The sequence below is a fragment of the Tursiops truncatus genome, chromosome 5 (assembly GCF_011762595.2).
Source record: "Tursiops truncatus isolate mTurTru1 chromosome 5, mTurTru1.mat.Y, whole genome shotgun sequence".
Taxonomy (NCBI): Eukaryota; Metazoa; Chordata; class Mammalia; order Artiodactyla; family Delphinidae; genus Tursiops; species Tursiops truncatus.
In genome coordinates, this window is record NC_047038.1 from 906,526 (window position 1) to 930,964 (window position 24,439).

General features: G+C 61.1%; 1 protein-coding gene across 3 annotated transcripts; it reads right to left on the minus strand.

The window, feature by feature from the left end:
- Positions 1 to 396: 396 nt before the first annotated feature.
- On the minus strand, positions 397 to 24,373 carry FAM53A (family with sequence similarity 53 member A). 3 transcript variants are annotated; one of them, XM_033856496.2, is made up of 5 exons: positions 23,660 to 24,373; positions 13,748 to 13,995; positions 10,753 to 10,807; positions 8,785 to 9,494; positions 397 to 1,103 (listed from the first exon to the last, which is right to left on the minus strand). In XM_033856496.2, the coding sequence occupies exons 2-5, from the start codon at positions 13,823 to 13,825 to the stop codon at positions 810 to 812; spliced, it is 1,137 nt and encodes a 378-aa protein (XP_033712387.1). In that variant the 5' UTR covers positions 13,826 to 13,995; positions 23,660 to 24,373; the 3' UTR covers positions 397 to 809. The 3 variants fall into 3 exon arrangements, with proteins under 3 accessions (XP_033712387.1, XP_033712386.1, XP_033712388.1); XM_033856495.2 differs by having other exon boundaries at positions 23,579 to 24,373; XM_033856497.2 differs by having other exon boundaries at positions 23,570 to 24,373.
- Positions 24,374 to 24,439: the final 66 nt, after the last annotated feature.

Sequence of the window (24,439 nt, forward strand, 5' to 3'; positions counted from 1 at the left end):
GAGGTGGGTGGGTGCCCGGCAGGTGGCCGCGCAGCGCTCAAAGACCCTGCCCCCCACCTCGCAGGGCAGGGCCAATGGGGGGCCCATGGGGAAGAGCACGCTTCCCAGCCTTGCCCGGCCCCCAGCTAAGCCCAAACCACTTCAGAAGGTGCTTCCAGTTAACAACAGGGCCCCACGACGATTTTCTCAGGAAAGAAAAGCAAGAATACTTCTCCAAAGATTATAAATGTCTCCTTTGGCTATCGCAAATCCTTCCTCTTACCCAAAGTTCCTTGGATCAACGTGTTTGGTAGAAAGCCTATGATTTTATTGTTAGAATGAACAAAAAGAGACGCGAGGCCAGCCAGGCCTACGTGACCTGGGGAGGAAAGCGAGCGGCAGAAGCCACACCGCAAAGCAAATGAATGCCTTTTATTGAAGTGACAGAGCAGGGCTGCCAGGACCACGTCCTCACGGCCCGTTCCAAGTCCTCAGCGACGCGGCCCTGCTCCAAACAGCCCGGCACACGACGACCACGTCCACAGAGGGGCCGGCCACGCGCCCAGTGTTTCCGAGCAGCTGAACCACGCGCAGTGCCCTTCACAGCAGGCGTTTCACCAAAGGAACGCAAACCCACCCCAGGGTCTGTGCACAGACCCTGTTAACAGAATGCCCTCACGAAAATTCACTTCAAAATAGAGACGCTTTCTCGGAACCGTAAACGCCGTAAAAACGCAGAACACTTCTTTAGGAAAGACTGGATCAAAGCGACACCTCGAGTTCAAAACAGCGCGTTCGCGGGGAAGAGCCGGGGCTCCCCCGCCTGCCGGTCAGTTGTTCTCGATCTGCTCCAGGTCCAGCTCGCCGCGGCCCAGGGGGAAGATGCCCTCCTCCCCAGCGCTGTCCCAGTCACTTGGGTCCCCGCCACTCCCACCCTCGCCCTCACCGGCCACCCACCCCCGCCAGACCCCCGGGCTGGGGCCGGCGTCGCCGGGGCTGGGCACAGCGGTGCTCATGGGGCCGTGCGGGTCGCACGGGGAGGACACGGCTGTCTTCACTTGGGCGTCTTCCTCATCCTCGTCTTCATAATCGAGGGAGCAAAGGCTTTTTGAATTTTTTAACGTCTGCAACAGAAAAGACACAGGCTTGAAGCATCTCCAGGAGGCCACAGGGGAGGTGGCATCCCACCAAGAGGGGTCCCCGAGGTCACAGAAGGCGTCCTCGGTTCCCTGGGCCCCGCCACACGCTCTCCCACCCTCGGGGCCACTTTCTCAGAGCCCTGCCTGCCCGCGCCCCTGCCTTGCCCAGGGCCATGGCCCCACTGAGACCCGGCGCATGGGGGACAAGGGCCCGGGGACTCGAGGCCGGAGGTGTGTCCACGATCCCATCAAATACCTGCGGAAGGACTGGCCGGAGGTCCGGGGTCCTCGCGCAACAACGGCCCCGCTCGTCAGCCCAGCCGGCGCCCGCCTCCACAGCCTGCCTCGGGGGACCCCCGCCAGGGCCCCCAGCTCCTGCCAGGCGAGCCCCACAGCCACCCCCGGTGCCCACCTTCCTCTCCCCTCAGCCCTCCCTCTTCCAATGGTTCCGCTTTCAACACCGACACGCCGCAACTGTCCTCACCTTAGAACGCCTGAGACGCACACCCTACGCAGGGGGCCTCCCCTGAGCCTCCACCCCCTCCAGCCTGGCGGGCATCTCCCCGCCCTGCGCCCCCGGCCGGCCGGCCCAGAGCGCCCAGCTGAGAGCCGCTCTGCCGATGGTCTGCCGCTGCCCCCGGTCCCTCCCTGAACTCCTGGTCCTGCAGCTTCGTGCAGCGCCACGTGCTGTCCACGGCGTGTCCAGGCGTCACCCCTGGGTTGCCCACCCTGCCCCGCAGACACGTCACCACGTGTTTTGGGGCTTCTCAGGGCATTAGCAGGATCCGACATGGCGACGTGTGTGGGGGTGGCGGCCACGGGGCAAGGGTGCCCCCAGGCCTCCCGCGGTCAGGCTCCTGGACACACGTCTCCCTGGAACAGGCCCCCCAGAACCACACACGCAGCTCCCTCTGGAACCAGCGCTTTCGGGGGTGCCACTCAGCTCCACCAGACCAACGGCCTTATTTCGGCTGTTGTCCTACTGGAAAGAGTGAGCCGCCAAGAAGTAACACTGAAGAGTCAAGTCCCTGAAGATCTGACAACTGGCCACAAGCCCTGGTCACAAAATGAGGACGCGTGAGATAATTTCTCCTTCATTCAAATCAAGGTGGACGCCACAGTCAAGGTCACTTTCGTACGCAGACCCCACAGCACGGCGGGCCCAGCGCTGCACCCACAGCAGCAGAAGCCGACGTGTCCTTCCTCACATCTCCACCTACAAAATTCTCCTTTTGATTCACAGCATGGAAGTCGAAGCCCTACCCAGACGGTAGTAACCTGACAGCTGGCGGGAGGACCACGGCCCACAGGTCCTCTCGGTGGCCAGGACGGAGGCCCGCCTACGACCACAACTGCGGCTCAAGCGTGAATGCGGCAGCTCTGGACACTCCCGGCTCAGGCCACGCACAGCTCGAAGCCACTGACTCTCCACACTGAAGAGCCCAAAGGGGGCGTCACAAGGCTCCAGAGGGCCTGACCTGACACGTGTGACCCTCGCTGCCGGACGGTCCTGCTCTGGTCTGACGGTGACCTGCATCTAAGCAGATGAACAGAAAATATCTTTTCAAAATCAAAGGTCAGGACTTCCCTGGTGGCACAGCGGTTAGGAAACCGCCTGCCAATGCAGAGGACACAGGTTCGATCCCTGGTCCAGGAAGATTCCACAGGCGGTGGGGCAACTAAGCCCGTGCGCCACAACTACTGAGCTCACGTGCTACAACTACTGAAGCCCGCACACCTAGAGCCCATGCTCCGCAACAAGAGAAGCCCCCGCAATGAAAAGCCTGTGCACCGCAACGAAGAGTAGGGTCTGCTCGCCGCAACTAGAGAGAGCCCGCGCGCAGCAACGAAGACCCAACGCAGCTAAACATAAATAAATAAATAAATAAATTTATTTATTTTACAAAAACAATCAAAGGTCAAAACTTTGAGTTCTGAATCAGGGGCCCTCAGTTTTAGAGGGTCTTTCACCTTGTGTGCAAAACAGCCTGGGGGATGCGCCCACCACAGACCACCCAACTGACGCGGGTAAGAGCTTGCGCTCAACCCTCCGCGGCTGGAGCGAAGAGGCCCCGTGAGACTGACACCATCCTGCCAGCAAACGGCCGGCCCGGCCCAGCCGCAGGCTCGTCAGGTCTCTTCCTGGAAGCACAGCCCTGGAGTCCATGCTCCAGACCAGAGCTGGCCCTGCCCACAGGCCACGGCCACAGCCCAGGCGGGAGCCTCTGGCTGCCCGGAGCCCCTGGAGCCCAGCACCCAGGCGCAGGTCCAGCCTGGGCTCCAGCCGAGGAGAGGAACCTGGACACGCACCGCGGCCGACCTGGCCGAGCCAAGGCCCTCCTCACCCACCACGGGCGGAGGCCGGCCCGGTGGACACCACAGGACTGGGGGGATGGGGCTGTCCACCACGAGCAGGACACATGCGGAAACGGGGGCCGCCTGAGGGTCGGCACCCCGTCTGGACTCCCAGCCTCCCCAGGCAGCACTGGAAGAGGCCTCTCCTGTGGAACTGGGGGTGAAGACTTGGGGGGTCCCAGCACCCCACAAAAAGCTCATGGCCGAAGGGCCACACCCAGGCACATGGGGCCGCCGATCGGCTTTTGGGTCCCCGGCTTAAACGCAGGCAGGCGTCCCAACGTTACCAAACACCTGGGGACAGCATCTTCTATGTAAGGCAGCAGTGAGGACAACCCAAAAGAGGAAGCAGTTTGGAGGAAACAGGCGATGCAAGACAAAGAAAACGTCCCCAAAACCAGACCCCCAACACCCAGGGATAAGATCCTCCATCTGTGAACCGGCAAAGGGAAAGAGGGGACCAGTCAGGAGGCCCACCCTCTGAGGCCGGGGGCCCCAGAAGGCAGACTGAAGAATATCACACCCCGAAATCATCTCCCCAGCAATGCGGGGGCCCCCTGCACCCGACTGACCCCCAAGGACCCGGCACAACCGACAAACACAGACACACGAGGTCTGTCCTCACGAACTGCTTGGAGGACAGAGAGGAGACTGGGGAACCAGGACCAGACGGGATGGTGCGGGGCCCGGAAGCTGAGGGCAGCGTCTGGAGTGTGAAGGGGCCGGTCCTGGGCAACGGGAGAGGACGCGCAAGGCCTCTGAATCCATGCCACCCCGCTCCTTCCTCAAGAAGCCGTGCGCGAAAGAGATGGTGACAAGGAAGGCTGACCCCTGGGTCTCGGGGTTGGCGAGTCCACTCTGCAGTGGACGGCCACCTGTCTCTGGGTCTCTCTGGAGGCCCAGACACCAGCCGGGGGGTCCGTCACCAGGTGGCACAGCCAGGATGGTACCACCGCGGTGTCTCCTGCTGGGCGGCCTGCAGTGCCCGGGGACCCTCATTTCACCAGCGAGAGCCCCGAGGTGACCTCAGCGACAGGGCACGGGGGCATTACGAACACAGCCTCTCTCATGCCTCGTGCCCTGGGCCCTGAGTGTCTGGCACCTCGCCTGACCCTGGCACTGACCTTCTCAGAAGAGGGGAGAGAGCGTGGCCCCGAGGCCGCTGGGCACACCTCCACCCACAGTGCCACCCACAGCGGTCACAGCGTCCCCTCCGCAAGAGAGATGGGTGTACCCGCCACGCGCGGTTTTTACATTCATCACCTTCCACGTCCGTCTAAAGCAACACGCTCATGCGACAGTCGATCGGGAGAAGCGAACAGGTTAAAGCAGACTAGACAGAGTACATCTACCATGACACGGTCTGTTTATTCAACTTGGGGGAAACTACAGCACGAATAAAAAGGACGAAATGAAAAGCAGACACGAGCTGCTCAGAAAACGAACTTGAAACACGTGGACAGGGAACTAGCCTCACAAATACAGAAGCTGCAGGTCAACCACCACCGCCCCGGGTCTTCCCCGCCTCTGCCGGACCCCCCCATGGTGCCCTCCCCCACCCTGGGCTGGTGGACGGACGGCCAGGGCGAGGCCCCCAGCCCCACCTGCTCACCCTCTGCCCCCCTCAGTCCAGGAGGCCGTGAAAAGGCCGCGACTGCCTGACCTCTCGGTGCCGGGCCCCCCGCCCTCTCACCGGCCCAGTGACATCCACACAAGACTTGGGAGTCAGGGCCCGGCCGCCCCTGTGGCCACTGGGGAGGCACGTCAGCGCCCTGGCCTCGTGGGGGTCCCTCCCCAGGGAAAGCTCACAGCCACATTCCGGCCACAATCTCTAAGGCACTGTGTGCATGACACAAAAATAAGGACAAGAACCAAGAGGCTGCTTCTGTGAGAAAGCAGTGGGAACCAGCTGACCAACAAGCTCCCAGGCCTGGCGGCTCCGGGCAGCTGCGGGCGGCAGGCCCGGGCGGGAGGCGGCCTTCGACAGCGTGGAGCCCCAGCGCTGTGTCCAGGGGCCTGTGCACTCTGACCTCTCGGGGCTCCTCCCGCGCCCAGGAAGCCTCGTGGAAGGGAGACGGACTAAGGGACAGGAAACCTGGGGGTCTCCAGGTACAAACGGACAGAATTCGCCAGGTGTCCAGGCTGAGCGACGGGCATTTCCCCGAGGCGACGTCCTGCGCGGAGGGGACGCCTGGTGATGGCGGGTCCTCTATGCCCCAGCCGCCCGCAGAGCCCAGTGACCACCGCGGCCAGCCCAAGGGAGGGACCGGGACCAGGGACTCAAGTCACTCCTGCAGACGGTGCTTGGCCCCCCCGCTTGCAGCCCCGCAGCAAACACCCACGACACTCTCAGCTCGCTCCCCGCGCAGCGCGCCGCAGCGGGCCTGCCGCCCTACAGGCCCCACACCCCAAACGCAGGGAGGCCCGAACCTCGCCACTCAGACCCCGTGACCGCTTGGCCACTGTCACCTCACTCCTCTGATGTTTGAAATAATCGCGTTTTCTAGGTACGTTGTAACATCGTGATGGAGTACGGAACATACTTGGTCTTCTTGCGGGTGCCTGGTTCAGAGCTCTAAACTCCTCGGGGTTCCCTGAGTGACGGGGGCGGGGGAGCCCCTTCCAACCACACACCAACACGACTCGACCCCGCAGCAGCCTCAGGATGGGGGCTGGTCACCAGCGGAACCAAGCCTGGGATTCCAGGGTCGGACTTTCAGCCCACCCCACCTCCACCTCCTGGGACCCAGTTAATCACCAGTGGCCAATGGCTTAATCAATCACACCGATGCAACGAAACCTCCATAAAATCCCCTCAACGGTGGGGTTCCTAGGTGAGCTCGTCAAGGTGCTGGGAGCGTGGTGCACCTGGAGAGGGTGTGGAGGTTCTGCGCCCTCCCTATGCCTTGCCCTACGCATCCCTTCCATCTGGCAGTTCCTGTGTTGAAGCCTTTATGATAAACGGGTGTCGTAAATAAGGTGCTTTCCCGAGTTCTGTGAGCCATTATAGCAAATGATGGACCCTGAGGAGGGGTCGTGGGAGCCCCCTATTTATAGGTACAGGAGGCCCTGGACTTGGGGCTGGTGCCTGAAGTGGGGCCGTCTTGTGGGGCTGAGCGTTGACCTGCAGGGTCTGCACTAACCCCAGGTAGTTCGTCTCAGAAGTGAAGTGAGTTGTTGGACACTCGGCTGGTGTCTGCAGAGAACAGCAGGTGTGTGGTGGGAAAACCCAGGCATTCAGTTTCAGAGGCGATGTGAGTCCACACAGGTCACAGTCACGTCGTCTGGTGAGGGACGGAGGGGCTGCCGACTGGCTGCGGGGCCCGCTTGGGCACTGACCTCTGCACCCGGCCCGGAACTGACCCCACGCCTCAAAATGGGGATCTGAACTGGCACGGGGGGAAGGCTCTTCACCAGATGCTTTTCAACAGGTGGCCGTTGTGATCTGTTTGCCATGTTCCTAGCCACACACACTTCATCATTCACATTAAAGATAAAAAAGTACAGACTACAAATTTTAAAGGCCTGAGAAGTACAATGAGCAACTTTGTACCCAAAACTGAAACCTTAACTGTAACAGACAAGTCCCCAGAAATACTCAAAACAAACTGAAGAAACAGAAAACCCTACTAGATCCTGACTGGAGAAAGTGGGTGCGGCTCTGTTTAAATCCACATCCACCCCAGGCCCAGATGGCTTTCCAGCAATCCCACCAAACCTCCGCCACGTGAGGGAGCTGGGAGGTGGCTCCCCCAGCCCCAGTCCAGCCTTAGGTGCCCACAGCCCTGGCCGACAGCATGGCCGTGACCTCGGGGAGTCCCTGAGCAGAACCGGCCAGCTGAGCCGCTCCTGGGTGCCCAGCCCACGAGAACATAGCACAGACGTGTGCTGTTTCCGCTGCTAGATGTGGGCTGTTTGTTACGAGGCAACAGATGACTGATACACTATCTTATACTTTCATTTCAGAGATGGCTCTGCTGGGGACATCAGGGTTGAATCAGAGGCAGACACCCATGAGCACGAGAGAGGTTGCCAGGAGCCTGGGGCAGAATGGCTGGAGAAGGAAGGGGACACAGGACGAGACTGCTGGGCCCGGGAATTGCGTGGTAGGGGCGCAGGGGAGCTAGCTCTAGGACCACAGCCACGCGCCCGTAACAGGAGGAGCCTCTGCCCTCCCCAGGCTTGTCCCTGTCCTGCCCACACCCCAGCTCCCGTCTCCTCTCTGCTCCCCCACCAGCCGCCCTGCACGGCAGCCTCTCCATCACAAGGCGATCGCGACCATGCTTGGCCCAGAGCTCAGCAACCCGAGAGTTGCCAGGCTGGGTCCACACACATCTGTGGTCAGTGGTCCTGACACCCTCCTCCTCACCCTATCCCTGCCCCCTCCCTGGTCTGAGGGGTTGGCACGCCCACCCAGCAGTGAGGGCTCCCCCTGCTCTGCTCCCCCTGCCTACTCTGGAGTCCCTGGTGGGAACGTCCCCACAGTCCTGCCCCCTCGGGGCCCGCAGACGCTGCAGTACTCGGAGCTGGGGGTGCGTATCGGGCTCACGGCCAGCTTTCCTCCGCGGCATGTGGCAAAGCGCGGAACACCCCCTTCCTAAACCCCAGCTCTCCGCGGAAACTTCACAGCCAGCAAGTGTGGGTTGGGAGCTCCCTCCCCACCACTGGGAAGAACCTTCCAGAAAACCCACCAGTCAGGAAAGGTAAAGCTGACAGTGAAGTCGAGAGTGGGTGTAGACGGCATCGTGCAGCCTGGATCCCACCTGGGTTTTGTGGACCACGGCGACCTCAGTCCCACCCTGCGGGCTCCTGCGCCCCCGCCAGGACCCCAGGCACAGCCGCCTCTGTGATGAGGGGGCCTGGCAGGCCGTCCTCTCCCTTTTCTCACGCCAGAGCCCCGTCCTTGCTCCTCAGCACCCCCAGAAGGTCCTGCCATCCCCCTGCAAAGATGCACAGGTCAGACCTCTGGAAACCGGCTCTTTCCTTTAACTCTGCTCTGAACTGCCCGCGATCAGAAAACAGCATGGGAGGGGCAGGCGGTGACCCCGGACACCAGAATCTTCAAGCTGGTTCACAACCCAAACTCTGAACAACACCTTCTCCAAAGAGGCGTCATTGGTGGCGGGCTCCGCGAAGGACGGCAAGGAAAGGCTTGGTGGCGGACGGCGCCTGCTCAGCCTCGACGCCCTGACCAACGGCTCCCGTCTCCACCCTGCAAAGGGCAGCCCAGGCCCGCGTGGGGGCGGATCCCCCCATAAGCGCCCCGCCCCATGGAGGGGGCGCCTGCACTGGATGCAAGAGGGAGCCTCACCCGCGTCATTTTCAGGAAGTCCAGGGCCGGGCGCGGCCAGCGGGCATCCTCCTCACGCCTGCGCTTCCGCTGGCCCTTCCCGCCCGCGCGCACACACGGCTGAGAGCGGCAGCGGAGCAGGCCCCGGCGGCGGCCCAGCTCGGGCGTGGACGCGGGCGTGGACGCGGGCGTGGACGCGGGCGTGCTGCCCGCTGAGGGTGGGGCCGCGTCCACTGGCAACAGGTGCTCCTGTGACAGGGACAGGCGGCGGCGCGGCGAGGGCCAGCGAGGTCCGGCGGGTTGCCGAGCCGGACCCAGGGCCAGGAGGCCGCTGCTGGCCAAAGCCGAGGCCGGCCGGGGCGCGGGGGGTGAGGCGGAGCTGGCAGCGGGGAGGGCTCGGCCCGGCGACCAGGCGCTCCCAGCCTGCAGCGTGGCGCTCCCGCCACTGTGGCACCGCCGCTTGGAGACAGGAGCCCAGACTCTGGAGCCACCGGGGCGCCACGGGGACCGGCAGCGCGCCAGCTCGTCGGGCTCCGACAGGGAGCGGCAGTGTCGCTTGGTGGGGGGTGCTGAGGGCGGCCCTGCGCCGTCCCTGAGGTCCCTGGCACTGACCGCACCCAGGCTGGCGCTCGGGCTGCAGGGGCCAGGAGGGAAGGGGATGGCAGGGCCCGCGGCCCCCTGGCTTCCAACGGGCTGTCCTCCACCGACGACCTTCCAGGGGTGCTTGTCTTCTGGGGAAACACGAAGGAGAGACGGGTGAGGGGCGCACGCCCCCCGCGCCCTCAGCCCTACCTGGCCTCAGGGTGGGCCCAGCCCTGCTCGTGGGATGCCCCTCCTCCCCGCCCCTGCCCTGCACAGTCGCAGCTCACACCACGGTGGGGACGCCTAGGGGCACGGGGAACCTGACACCACAGACCCAGCTTCCTCGTCATCAGACGGGGGCATAAGGGTCACTCGAGAGGCCGAGCGTACAGGGGTCAGCAGCTCGACACAGATGGGCTCACGCAGGCAGCATACCTGGGCACGGGGGCAGCCAGGGGAGTGGGGCCAGGGCTGGGGGAGCCCCGAGCCCTGATGACCTGGCCCGGGGGCGGCCAGCAGCCCCTCCAGCCCAGCTGCTCTGCGGTCACCCCCAGCTGAGGGGCCTTGGCATGGAGGCCAGGACCCGCCACTGGGAGAGGCACAAGCAAAGGCCCTAGGTGACCCCGGGTCACGAGGACGCACAGTCAGTCAGAAAGGACGGCAGGGCTGGCTCCGTGGCCTACGGGAAGCCCGAGGGGCTCCGAGCCAGGACTGGCCCTGTGTGGGACGGAGACGGTGCCCAGGGCCACGTGCGGGCCCGTACCACCCGAGACCCTGGTGACAGCTGCACCCGAGCAGCCCGGAGGGACCCGAGCACAGCGTCCCCGTGGAGGTGAGCAGGGCCGCAGGGGAAGACCTGGATGCCACTTGGACTGTCCGGCCTGAAGTCGCACCACTAGCACCTCACGGCGACCACGGACACCAGCCACAGTTCGTCACAGGGGCCACGGCGCCCACACTCACACTCACGCAAACAGACTTACGCTCGGGCGGCCAAGCCTCCTAGGCCCATTCAGACCACAGGGCACACGTGGCAGGGGCGTGCGGTGCAGGGAAGGGGTCCGGCAGACCCAGGCCCTCCAGGCACGCACAACCCCGGCTCCCACCGCTGGCCGGGTGTGCGCCACACCAGCGCTGCGGCACAGGCCGTGCGTACCGCCGGACCCCCGTCCTTTCCCTGGTGGCCACAAGACCCCACCGGGCGGGCCTTTCAGGTCTGCACTGCCAGGCCGCTTCCAGAAAGGAAGCTCTCCAACCCGCACCGCTGCCCAGAGGAGGGAGAGGCCAGCAGAGGAGGGGGCGCAGCAGGGGCCCCACGCTCCGTGTCAGCCTCCCCGTCCGGCCCTGCTCACGGGGTCCTGGCCCACAGCAGCCCAGAAAGACCCGCTGGCGCTTTTAAATACTTACCATCGGTCTCAGAAGGGAACGAGTGGCCACTGGTGTTCAGTTTCTGGGCAGAATACTGAAAGTGAAGAGAAAGAAGTTTCAGTGCTGTGGGTTTACACATGCGGATTCAGAAAGAGTTCCAACTCAAGAAACAGGCCTGTGTTTTATCCCTGCAATAAACTTGTTTGTCCCCAACACTGTCTTTCTTGGTGATTAAAAAGAAGAACATGGGCCCCGAATACATTTCTTTTCTTAATCAGGATTTTTTAAAGCCTCACAGTTATTCAGTTAAGTAAAGGACATAGAGGGCTGCAAGCGGACTTCCCTGGTGGCGCATTGGTTAAGAATCCGCCTGCCAATGCAGGGGACACGGGTTCAATCCCTGGTCCAGAAAGATCCCACATGCCATGCAGCAACTAAGCCCGTGTGCCACAGCTACTGAGCCTGCGCTCTAAAGCCCGTGAGCCACAACTACTGAAGCCCGCATGCACTAGAGCCCATGCGCCGCAACTACTGAAGCTCGTGCGCTCTAGGGCCCATGTGCCACAACTACTGAGCCTGCATGCTGCAACTACTGAAGCCTGTGCACCTAGAGCCTGTGCACCACAACAAGAGAAGCCACCGCAATGAGAAACCCGCGCACTACAACGAAGAGCAGCCCCTGCTCGCCGCAACTAGATAAAGCCCACGTGCAGCAATGAGACCCAACGCAGCCAAAAATAAATAAAAGTTTTTTAAAAAAAGAAAGAAAGTGACAAGGCAAACCATGGAATAAGAGAAAATATTGGCAAAACACACATCCAAGAAAAGACTTGTATCCAGAATATACAAAGAGTTCCTACAAACCAGTGAGAAAAAATGCACACAACCCAAAAGAAAGATGAGCAAAAGGACAGCAAAAACGACATACAGACACCCAGTAAGTACAGGAAATGGCCCTGATCTCACTGGTCATCAGGGACACGCGGTCAGAGTCGTGAGCAGACGCCACCATTCCCGACCAGGGAGACGGCACGGCTGGGGCACTGACGGGCCTCTGGGCAGGGCTTCGCTTAACACAGTGGGAACAGACTTCCACAAGAGGCCTGCACGCGAACGCAGTCAGCAGTGTCATTCTTAACAGCCAGTCGTGGACACATCCCAAGTGTCTGGCAACAGGAGACGCGGACCATTCAACAGAGTGAAGGAACAGCTCCTGATGCGCCATCCACACAGTGAACCCAGGGGCGCTCATTCACCTTGAGTGGAGAAGCCAGTCTCCAGGAGTACACGCTGCATGTTGGCACTTCTGGGACAGCAAAGCCACGTGGGGCCACAGGGGACCTCCCGGGGCGGTGGAGAGGTTTGCAGTGACGGTGACAAGGTTACCGCGTACACGACTGGAAAACTCACCCAATCCACACCAAACCCCATCTGCGCATTTCCCTAGATGAAACGTACACCTCAATAAAAAAGTACTTTTTAAACTCAAGGCTTTAAAAGCTGAGCTCTCTGCCAACCCAACTATACCTGCACAGCCGGACGTGCTGGAGGACACACACAGCACGCTGAGGGTACGTCCACGGGGGCCAGCACACGCTGACCCTCCCTGACCTTGCACCCCCCCTCACTCCTCCACCTGGCGCCCTTCCCAGGCCCCCAGCACAGCCCTGCAGCAGAGGGGGCCTGCTCCCTGACCCGAGTCATGGCCTCTGCTCCAGCCCTGGCCCTCACTGAGAACGGACGCCAAGCACCTGTCCCCACCAGGCTCGTGTCCCCACCGGCTCCTGTCCCCACAGGGCTTGCGTCCCCACCAAGCTCTGGGGCCTGTGGGCCCTGCTACCCTCTCACTCCCGCGTCCGGCCCAGGCTCCAGCTGGCTCACCGCCCACAGCCTCTGCTCCACCGAATTCCAGCCCTGTGTCAACTCCCAACGCCCCTCCCCACTCTACTTGTCCCCAGCGCATCATCTGCTTCGCCTCGACCCCAGCATCGAGAACAGCTGCCCTGCTCTCTGGGGCGCCCCGAGCCCACAATCAAACAGTGATAGAGATGACGGGGACTTTCTTGCTCAGAAAGATACACTGAATGGTGTCTTTCGCTATGTAAATTACACCTCGCGCAGCTAGCAGGATCTCAGTTCCCTGAGCCGAGGCCCTGGGGCAGTCAAAGCGCCCAATTCCAACCACTAGGCCACCAGGGAATTCCCTCTTTTTTTTTTTAAGTGAATGTTAGAGCAGGTGCTCTAAGCCACGTCTATGCACCCACAGCACAGGAACCCCACGGACGCGTCAGCGAGCCTCACCAGGAGCTCAGTGAAACGCCCACGGGTACAGAAAGGCACTATTTCCCACACACGTGCATCCTGTCCAGAAGGACGTGTGGGGAAGTCACACAAGGTGAAATGATGTGTCACAACGGGAAGAGTTATAAGTGGGACTTTTCTTGTCATGCTCTCTCTACAGCGAAACCCGCTCGCGTGCCCCCTTCCCTGCAGGACACCACAGGCGACAACAGGCCAAGGGCTGGGTGCGGGCGACACGACGGCGCTGAGCACCCGCCCGGGGAGACGCTCAGGCACGGCCCCCAGCACCAGGCAGGTGCGGACGCTCAGCCGCCTCCCTCCGGACTCCAGTTTAACCAGGTAGGGTGTGAGCTGAAGGTCATGGCGACACGGCCCTAGAAATCGGCTCCACCTCGGGCAAAGCTAACCCACAGAGACACAATTCAAGAGGAGCTCTCAGGAGGGGCGGCGCCCGGAGGCACGGGCAGCGTCTGGCAGGCCCGGCTGCCGACCAGGGTGGACGTTTGCCCACTCAGCGCCCAGGACCGTACGCGTCTATGTGTAGCTTAGGCTTTCCAAGTTTGTTTTTAATGAGGCTGAGGACCCACCATCACGACGCTGACGGGCTCTGGGGGCTGCGAAGGCGCCGCAGCCTCCCTGGGACACCGCCCCCTCCCTCCTCACCTCCCCCCATCCTCTCCCCCAGCTGGGGCCCAGCCCAGGCAGCGCCCCCAACACGGGCCGGGCAGCTCACCGGGCCGGCATCGTAGCTCTTGCGGGCAAGGTCATCCAGGCTCTGGTTCTGCAGCTTCTCAGTGATGAGGGTGACCATGGTCTGGGGCCCGTGCCCTCTGTCCACGCCGACAGGCCCTGGGGTTCTGGAACATCAGGCTTCGGGAGGCCCGGGCCGCTGCTGGCTCTGAGCTAACCCTCAAGGGTACGTTTCCATTTTAAAGACGAGCGATCCATTCCCGAGGGTTCTTCAGAGCCTCGTGCCTGTTTCTGGCAAAGAGACACAAACCATCATAAGGATTACAGGCAAAGCCATTGAGCTAATGACTCTGTCACCCGCCAGGACTGCGTGTGTGAATATTCTGATCTCGCTGCCTAACAAAGACCCTCCCGCGTGAAAACTACCACAAGAGCTCTCTCCTGGAAAATGTAATGAAAGCAGCGGTCTGGGTGAAGGATGGCAGGTGGACACGCATGAGAGCCAGCGAGGGAGGCCTCCCCACCCCTGCTCCAAACACAGGCGCCAGACGGGAGGAGGCGCGACCGCCACGCTTCGGACTCGAGAAGCTGCTGGAAACCTAGTCCTCAGCCAGCGGCAGCGAGACCCCGGAAACGAGCTGGCCGTGAACGGCCGGACCCACCTGGCCGCTGACCAGTCACCGCTGACCACTGACCGCAGCAGTTAGACACCCCTCCGCCCCACCGGGCCAGTGAGAGCCCCGCCCCCAACTGAAGCTGGGGTTCCCTCCTGGGAGGGGGGCGGGGGTGCAGAGTTGGCAGCAGACCCAGCTGGCGGTGGCCCGGGGGGGACGCTCGGAGGACCCGGCTCCCCGCAGACGCCGACGGGAGAGGGCCGGCCACCCGCCCGCCACACAAGCACCCCCTTCTCAGTGGCCCGCTGCCCCCGTGAGCAGCTGCTGAGGGCCCCCAGCCCAGGAAGCCACAGACAGAGGCGGACAGACAGGAAGACCCCAGCAACTGGAGAAAACAGATGACGCCAGAGGACGAGAGCTTCCGAGCGAGAAGGCGCCGTATCTACACAGTAAGATCGCTAAAAGGGAACATTTAGAGGAAACTAAAAGAGCTGTTGGAAATTAAACACGACAGCAGTGATGGAACTCCATAATCTTCAGAGCCCGGCTCCTAACTGCCTCCCAGAGGCCGTGAGCTCGCCCCGACCAGAGGCCCCATCCACACCCAGGACTGGTTCTAGGCCAGGAGAGCTGCTCTCCATCCACAGCGCCCACGTCTGTGCCCCTCAGCCTGAAGCCCGTCCACGGGGTCTTCAGCACCCAGCATGCTTGGCGCTGACAGCAGCCCTGGGCTCCCCGTCCTAAGTAGAGATGGCCACCTCTTCCAGCACAGCCAGGGACCCCAAGGCCCAGACAGGAGGGTCAGGGCCAGCAGTTCCCCAGGGGGCAGCTCTGCACCGGCAGTGGTTCTGCTTCAATGCGTTGCGAACCTGGGAACCGGATCAGAGCTGGCCACACCACACGCCCACCGCCAGCCCCCAGTCCCTGGGCAGGACCAGCCAAGCCACAGAACAGCTCCCCCTGCCGCTCCCCACAAAGCCACCTGGGCCCCACTCAGAAATCCCTCACAGGAGAGGGGCTTTACGAGGGCTCCTTCATCCCGACACGTGACAGATCAGCCTCCCTTGCTGCAACCCCCCGACGCCCACGGCACTGCCCTCTGACAGACGGCAAGGGGGCAGCGTCCTCCTCTGCCCTCTGCCCCGAGCCGACCGCTCGGGGGTCTCTCAGACCCTCCTGTCAAACCCTCTTCGTGGCACACGGCACACAAAACCCTAGAAAGGTAACAGCAGCCACGGCAAAATTTGAAAAAAATAATAAAACAACTAGTACTTTAAAAACAGGCCCCACGGTCCTTGGAGAGATGGCTGATGTCCAGGGCTGGGGCAGGGAAACGACCAGAGGAGGCTGGGGCATCTCCAGGTGCCAGAGCATCAGGACAGGAGCAGAGAGTGGTGACAGGGCCCCCAGGGCAGCTGCGAAGCGAACGAGGCAAGTGGACTATACTCCACAGAAAAAATAAGATGCACAAATCCACGCTGAAATAAATAATTGAAAAGGTGGGCTTCCCTGGTGGCGCAGTGGTTGAAAGTCCGCCTGCCGATGCAGGGGACACAGGTTCATGCCCCAGTCCGGGAAGATCCCACATGCCGCGGAGCGGCTGGTTCCGTGAGCCATGGCCGCTGAGCCTGCGCGTCCGGAGCCTGTGCTCTGCAACGGGAGAGGCCACAACAGTGAGAGACCCACGTACTGCAAAATAAATAAATAAATAATAATTGAAAAGGTAAGGAAATTGGGGAGGGGGAAGCTCTTCCTTTTGGTAGAATGCCAACTAAGACATGTAGATGGAAGGACGGAATGTCTTTTAAATCACCACCTGAAAAGCACCGCATAAAGTTCCAGGCAAGAATCATCGCTGAAGCTAAAGCCAGTGGGTGGAAGCACGAGGAGAGGCAGGGTATCACGGGGCCCCAAGGGTCTCCCTGCAAGGCGCTCCATCGTGGACCGCACAGCACAGGCGCCTGGAGGCCTCACAGGGCCCCAAAGGGTCTCCCTGTAAGGCTCTCTGTCGTGAATAGCACAGCACAGAAGCCTGGAGGCCTCACGGGGCCCCCAAGGGTCTCCCTGCAAGGTACTCCGTCGTGAGCCACACAGCACAGGAGCCTGGAGGCCTCACAAGGCCCCAAAGGGTCTCCCTGCAAGGCTCTCCGTCGTGGACCACACAGCACAGAAGCCTGGAGGCCTCACGGGGCCCCCAAGGGTCTCCCTGCAAGGCACATCATGGACCGCACAGCACAGGAGCCTGGAGGCCTCATGGGGCCCCCAAGGGTCTCCCTGCAAGGCTCTCCGTCGTGGACCTCACAGCACAGGAGCCTGGAGGCCACCGCGAAAGCCAGAGGCCAAGGTGAGCACAGCCTGTTCCAGGGCATAGTGACAGCATGGGACACGGGATTCCTGTCAGAAACACAGAAGCTGGATTTAGCTGTGAGGAAAAGTCAGACAAACCCAAATGAGGTGAACTGTGCGAAGTGACGGGCAGCGATCAGCAGTGTCAGGGCCGGGAGAGACGCACACGAGGGAGTCCTGCCCTGCTGACGACCCTGGGAGGACACGAGGTCCTGGGTCAGAAAAAGGGCTCCAGGGGACAACGCCTGACATCTGCATCAGCACAGCGGTCAGAGCCAGCACCTCGGGTCCCGATCCGACCCTCGCGCTGCGCCACGTCCGACACGGACGCCAGGAGCCACGCGGCCCCCAGGGGGCACGGCCAGCTTCCACGTGGAATGGTCCTCCGCCACCACTGCAGACGTGCAAGAAAGGCAACAAAACAGTGTCAGCGCAAACACGGCTCCCGGCTGCTGCGGGCCGGTGCGCGCAGGGCGCAGCAGCTGCGGACAAAGCAAGAGACGCCCAATGGGGATGCCCAGCTGCCCGCCCGGGGCTGGGGGTGGGGGCTGAGCACCGGGCAGAGGAGAACGACCGTCCTGGGTAACGTTTTCATTGTCGTCTTGGGGAAGGAACGCGTGCCACTCACAGTTGTTAATATGCAGATTCAAATCCCAGCTCCCCGGAGCTGCCCCCACGAAGAACCGAAAACGGGGGGCTTAGGACAGCAGAAACCTACTTCCTCCGGGTTCTGAGACCCAAAGCCAGAAGTCGAGGTGTCGGCAGGGTTGGCTCCTCCTGGGGCCTCCAAGGGGGGATCCGCTCCCTGTCTCCCTCCCAGCCTCTGGTGGTGGCCAGCGGTCCTTGGCATCCTTGGTTCTGTCGGCATCACACCCACCTCCGCCTCCATCCTCAGGCAGCCTCTCCTGTGTGTCCTGTATCTCTGTATCTCTTCTTATCAGGACACCAGTGATTGGGTTGAGGTCCACCCTAATCCAGCATGACTACATCTTTTTTTTCTCCTTTTTTAAAAATATTTATTTATTTTTGGCCGTGTCGGGTCTTCTTTGCTGCGCTCAGGGTTTCTCTAGCTGTGGTGAGCGGGGTCTACTCTCCGTTGTGGTGCACGGGCTCTAGGTGCCCGGGCTTCAGTAGTTGTGGCTCACGGCCTCCAGAGTGCAGGCTCAGTAGTTGAGGCACATGGGCTTAGTGGCTCCGCGGCATGTGGGATCCTCCTGGACCAGGGCTCGAGCCTGGGTCCCCTGCATTGGCAGGCGGATTCTTAACCACTGCGCCACCAGGGAAGTCCCCAGTATGACTATATCTTAATTTACATCTTAATGTAAAGGTCGTGGGGTCAGGACTTGAGCAGACCTTTTGGAAGGACACACTGTGTCAACCCTCAAGGCCACGCCAGTTCCCCTTATAAGAAATCAAACGATCAGGATGGAACCTCACGGGCACAATGCATAATGCCCTGCACGTCCCTGCTCAACGGTCAGCATGATGAGCCGGGGCTGGAGCAGCTCAGGACAGCGTCCTGGCCCTGAGGGAGGCAAGCTCGCCTTGGGAACAATGCCAGCTGGTGGCAGGTGCTAGAAGGAAGCGAGCAGGACCCCATCCATGGCAGGGCGGCCTGTTGGGAGGACGATGGAGCCAACACTGAAATCTGAGCAGGACAGAGGGACAAACCCAGGACCCTGGGGGCCCAGGTGGACGCAGACGCCAGACGTGAGAGAACTAACCGGCCCTGCCGGCCGGGCGCTGAGGGCCGGGGAACAGAGGCTCCGTCCCACAAGCCCTAGGACGACTGAGGCAGACGTGTGGCCAGGGCTCCTCGGCACCCCTGGAAGCACAGGTGACCTTTGACTCCACCCACAGCCCCAGTTCAGAAGCTCCAAGACCCCACGCACACACACTGGAGCATCCCCTGACCAGGGGACAGTCTCCTCCCGTGTCAGGCGGACCCGCCGCAGAGGAGGCCCAATTGTGGACGCCTCGCCACTTTTCCTACCGTGAGAAATTCAAAGCCGCTGTCCTCCCTCCAAAGGCGCTGGTCCTTCTTCACAAGTAAACCAGTGACCCGGCTGCCCACCTCCCAGGGCTCCTCTCCCTGCCCACCCCTGTGAGCCTGGGCAGCCACAGCAGCAAAGCTGTCCCTTCCCGTCCACTCAGCAGCCCTCAGCTGGCAACAAGAAGTAGCCACAGGGCTCCAACCACCAGAAACACCCTGCGTGGCTGCGGGACAGAGGCCAAAATCCTCACTCTGGGCCTCCTGGCCCCTCACGTCCCCACACAGGCACTCTCCAGGCCCAGGGGTGTCACGCACACAGCAAGTGCCCAACGGGCAGCCCCGCGCGTGGCCCAACCCAGACTCTGAGGGCCTCTCGGCCGGCCGCTCTGGCCCATCTCATCCTCTGGACTCCACCCTCCACAAGGGCGCCAAAGTGGCTCTGCTTTTCTGTTCTTTTCATTTCAGTTTATTGACATAGAGTCAGACAGCATTTGTGAAGCCATATATGAGTGTCTGAGGGCGGCCACACGCTGGGGGCTTAAGCAACAGACACTTACTGTCTCCCGACTCTGGAGGCTGTGCTCCCCCTGAAGGCGCCGGGGAAGAGTCTGTTCCGGGCTCTGCCCCGGCTCCTGGTAGCTCCTTGGCCTGTGGCAGCCTCACTCTCACTGTGTCTGTGTCCAAAACCCCCCTTATTATAAGGACACCAGTCGTTTCGGATTAGGGGCCACCCTCCTCCAGCATGAGTTCACCTTAACTAATTACATGCAACAATCCTATTCCCAAGGCACTGGGGTTTAGGATTTCAACACAATTCAGCCTACAACAAGCCACGTCTATCGTACCACGGCAACGCACAGGTTTAAAAGCCAACACTGCTGCATTTCTGTAACGCAGAGGACGGGCGCCAGCAGTGCCTCTGCCAGGGCACTTCCCCGCAGCTCTGCACTCGCACCCCAAGTCCATGCTGGACGGTGCATGCGCACAGCTGTCCTTGGTTGTCTCTGACTTGGGGAGCATCAGGGCTGAGGTCTTGCCAGCACGTCCCCACACCAACTCCCTGCCCCCCCCGCCTCCCAGCCTCCCAGCGCGGCCCACCAACACTTCCGTAAGTCATCGCCGACATCACTCTGTCATTGTAAACAGCATCCCCAGCTGAGCCACACAGGGAGCCCGTTTCCTCAGGTTAATAATTGCCTCCTTTTTCTCCTACACAAAGTTTCTGCCCGACACAAACTCTTCCCTCAAACTCCCCCAAAGAATTATCAACTCGGCAAGCAAGCTTCATTTGGTCAAAGATGTCAGGACAACCGTTAGGCCGTGTGCTCCTGGACCCCCGGCCTCTGCTCAGGCCGGAGTGGCGCTGGCCAGCTGGGCCCTGGGCCTCACCCTCACCTTGTGGCTTCCTGAGCAGGGTGCCTGGCAGGCGTGTGATGCCCGCGCCCCTTCTCTCCTCCCTGGATGCCTGCCGGACTTTCTGACTCTTCTGTCTCCCAGGGCCGGGAAACATACACAGGGCCTTGAGCAGGGTCTTCTTAACCAGGAACCCAAGCCACTGGGGCCTCGGAGGTTCGACAGCATCACTGCCGAGCCCCTCCCGTCCCCCCTGCCCCTGGTCTGTTTCAGGGACAGCCGGTGCTCTGCGCTGCGCTCCTGGGCTGGCCCTCCCTGATCGTCCGTCTCTGTCTCGGTTTTGTTGCTGTCGATCTGTTTCCACAATGGCCAACACCTCATCTTCCACGCCTTCCAGTGACATGTTTATTTCTGCTCCCCTGTTTAACCCGAGGGCCCCGGCGCGCCTCTGAGCGCCGTGAGCCTCCGTGTGTGCTCATCTATGAGGCTCTGACCCAGCACAGGGCTCTCCTCCTAACAGTTTCTTCGTCCTGTCCCTGCTATAGTGTCTCGGTTCCCTCAGCCAACTCTGCTCAGCTGGACTCAGCTTCAGGCCGGAGGTGTCCCCTGTGCCCATCACCCTGCTCCCCTTTCAGGCTGGGAGGGGCCTGCACGGCATCTCCAACGAGGGCCACCCGGTACTCGGGGAGGAACAGGTGGATCCGCGTGGACAGCAGGCTGCAGACGGCAGCAGCCCGGGCTGGGGGCGGGGGGACAGGGCCACTGGAAATGCAGCCTCCCTCCAGCCCTCAAGCCAGACCCAGCCCTGGCTGCACCCCAGACCCCGGGCCCGAGCCTGGGCTCTGGACAGGCTGCTCCAGCTCCCCCGCCAGCTCCTGCAGCACGAAACGGGGAGAAAAGTTTCCAGGACCTGCTCAGTCAGTGGTGCCAGAGCGCGGGGAGGCCAGAGCCAGGCCACTTTAGACCCAAAAGCATCGGTTCCGGGGTTTTCACAGAAAAGACAGCACGGAGCCCCCGGCGCCGCAGACCCAGCAGCGTGTCCCCAGCTCCAGGCGCGGCGCGCAGTCACAAGCTCGAGGCCGGCACGGCGGCACCACCTCCAGCTTCTCAGAGATTTTCTTTCGTTTCCTCACCAAGAACAGGCGAGCAAAACTTGGACCCTGACTGGACGTGAGTTATTAACCAGCACTGTTTGTGTGCCCGTCTCAGCGCCCCCAGGAGAAGGTGGAGCTGAGGGGCCCCTCGACCGGACAGAGGCAAGGCGACCTCCGGGCGCTGCAGAGGCCTGGTGCCTTTAGGGACACACCCTGAAGGCACCACGCACGGGGCGATCACAGTGACGGAGAGGCCGGCCACCCCGCTCCCCACATCTTCCCAGCCCCGGAGCCAGGATGTCCCCCGAAGGGACGCTCAGCCCCAGCCCCCGGCCAGCCAAGCTCCTCCAAATTCCGGGCCCTGAGACCCTGAGCAGTAATAAATGAGCGTTGCTGTTGGAAGCCACCAGTTTTGGAGTGAATTTGTTGTGCTGTCATAGTAACCAAAGCAGTGACACTTAGCAAAGCGCAGGGAGCCAAGCGTCCCCCTCGAGCTGCTGGAGCCAGTCACGGTCCCCACTCCTGCATCACATGGAGGCTGGGAAGGAAAGGGGAGTGGCCATGTCCCCACGCTGCATACAGGCCACAAGGGAAAAGTTACTGCAGCCGCCGCAAACGCCCGATGATTTTCAGTTGGCGGGGTCTGGGGTACGAGTCCACGTCAGGGGTTCGGTGCTTTCCCTAACAGGGCACATTCGGTGCCACACTCATGACCCCTGGGAAAGTCTGAGGCAAAGACAGCCCTGTGTCAGTGCCACCGAAAAACTGTGCGCAAGGCCACCAAAGTCTTTTCGAAAAGACTTCAAAACAAAACGAGAAAAGAAGACAGAAATCACCTGTCCTAACTAACCAACATCTTGCTAATATTAAAATACACAACTGGAGGGTTTAGACAACAGGAGTTTTAGTTTAAAGTTGCCCGGAAACCATGTTTGAACTGTGACCTTTGCAAGGCAACAAAGAGAAGAAACTTACATGATATCAATAAAAAGGAGACTATGACCGTTACCTCCCTGCTAGTGCATGCAGAGTGCACCACGCTGCAGAACAGACACCACACCCAGAAAGTTCGTTCTGAGAAAGGATGTAGGGTGGGCTCTGATCGGCTGGACAGAGGACCCAGGGTCAGACCCCAGCTGGCCTGCTTCGAGCTGGGCTCTCCCAGGTCCGTGACGTCACCTCTCTGGGAAAGACCAGCCAGATCATGAGGCTGCAAGGAATCAAATTAAGGAACGCGCATGAAGGTGCTGGGTCCCCGGCACACGTGTTAAATTACGACCGCTTATAACAAACGCTTAAAAGACTGTCAAAGTCCACTTGCCTTTCAAAAATATTACAGCAGAAAAAGCCAAAAGGGTTTATATAAAAATTTTAATTTGCTTTAAAAAAAAAAAAGTTGTTTTTGAATGTCTGCAATGCACCTGTAAAAAACACCAGACTGGGGCTTCCCTGGTGGTGCAGTGGTTGGGAGTCCGCCTGCCGATGCAGGGGACGCGGGTTCGTGCCCCGGTCCGGGAGGATCCCACATGCCGCAGAGCGGCGGGGCCCATGAGCCGTGGCCGCTGAGCCTGCACGTCCGGAGCCTGTGCTCCGCAACAGGAGAGGCCACAGCAGTGAGAGGCCCGCGTACCGCAAAAATAAACAAAAAACACCGGACTGTTGCCCTGGTTCTTTTATCTACCAGCAAACAAACAGGCCTCCTATGTGCCTGCTCCCTGTGCACCCAGGTGTGCATGAGCAAATGTCTCCATAACCAGGAAAGGTCCTGATGCACCCACTTAAAAAGGAAAAAAAAGACAATAACGTTGGCAGCCTCTCCATTACACATTCCCAGCAGCTACGAGAACGCCTCTCCTCTCCCCAAATCCAAAGTAAGTCAAAAAATGTAGGGATCCACCCAAAGAGCAAACCCTTTACACCACACGTGCCACCCACCCGTGATCCTTAACCAAGGTCTAATGGTTCTCTGGACAGTGAACCATGGGAGGAGACCAGTTTAAAGAAAAGCCACTGTTCCTAACCAACTGCTATCTCAATTTCAACTGGGGGGTAATATTCCAGAACTTCAAAATCAAACTGTTTCCCGGCCTTCTACCATCAGACTGCTAAGGCTGTGCTTCCCTGTCCGACCTGCTTTGATAAGACAGTGAGATGAAGAAGCAGAACCTATAAGCTCAAGTTAAATTTCATAAGTATTGTGAAACTGAAGCCATTCTTGAAGTCAAACTAACCTATCTAGAAAAGGTCTCAATACAGAGAGGTCATCATATACTCAATTAAGTAGTGAGTGACTGAGTTAAAAAGAATTGTAAAGTTGTGGAAGCTTAGAGTCAAGTACAGGTAGCCCGTGACCAAATGCAAACAACTAGAGTCAATTTAACACAGACATAACACTTCAGATCTGCGACTGTACTTGGAGTAAAGGGAAAATAAAGTAGAAATAAAGAAAAACACACTCTATCTACCTAACGCACCTCTCTCCACTCCCAGGAAAAGTCTGAGACTCAACCCTCGTCTATGCAGAGAAAGCAGCTTCGGAATCCACTTCCAATCACCTTCCACAGTTCGCCGGGGAGGGTCTGGTCTCCCCCGTCGTGTGGGTCCACCTTTGGGCTCCCTTGACGCACAGTTTATCACGTCCAACTTCCTGCTTCTCTCTCGCTGCAAGATGACAGGCACATGAGTCTCGGGAACCGCTCAGGCCGCGCGTCTCGGTACCGGAACGACGACAGCTCGCAAAGGCGACACCCAAAGTCGGTTCAGCAAGTGGCAGCGCGCCCCAGGCAGGGCCCCTTACAGCCAAAGGGCGCGTAGAGTGTACGGGGCCCCGGGTGCGCAGGCTCTCGGGGCGCGCGGGGGTCCCGGGGCGCGGGGCTCTTGGGGAGCAGGGATTCCGGGTCGCAGGAGTCCCAAGGCCAGGGATTCTCGGGGAGCGCGGGGGTCCCGGGGTGCGCGGAGCTCTCGGGGCGCAGGGGGCCCGGGGCCCGGGGCTCTTGGGGCGCGCAGGGGGCCCCGAGGTGCGCAGGGTCTTGGGGTGCAGGGGGACCGGGGAGTGGGGGGCCCGGGGCCCGGGCCGGTCCGGGGGTGGTGCGCGCGGCAGGAGTCCCAACCCCAGGTCGCGAGCCCCCGGGTCCCCGCGCCCTCAGCGACCCGCCCGCCGCGCTCTCCGTGTGCAGCGGCGAAAACGCTCGGCACCGACGCGAGTGGAAAAGCATCGGGCCGCGCGGGCCGGGCTGAGCGCGCTGACAGGAGCGGGCACCCTCTGGCCCAAGTTCACGCGCGGCCCCGCGCGGGCGGGCGCACGCACGGCCCCGGGTGCGCGCACGCACGCCCCG

Coding starts and splice junctions, on each gene's coding strand:
- FAM53A (XM_033856496.2), bottom strand. CDS start 13,825: ATGGTCACCCTCATCACTGAGAAGCTGCAGAACCAGAGCCTGGATGAC. Junction 10,808..13,747: donor AGAGCTACGATGCCGGCCCG/GTGAGCTGCCCG, acceptor CTTCACTTTCAG/TATTCTGCCCAGAAACTGAA. Junction 9,495..10,752: donor GTTCCCTTCTGAGACCGATG/GTAAGTATTTAA, acceptor GTGTTTCCCCAG/AAGACAAGCACCCCTGGAAG.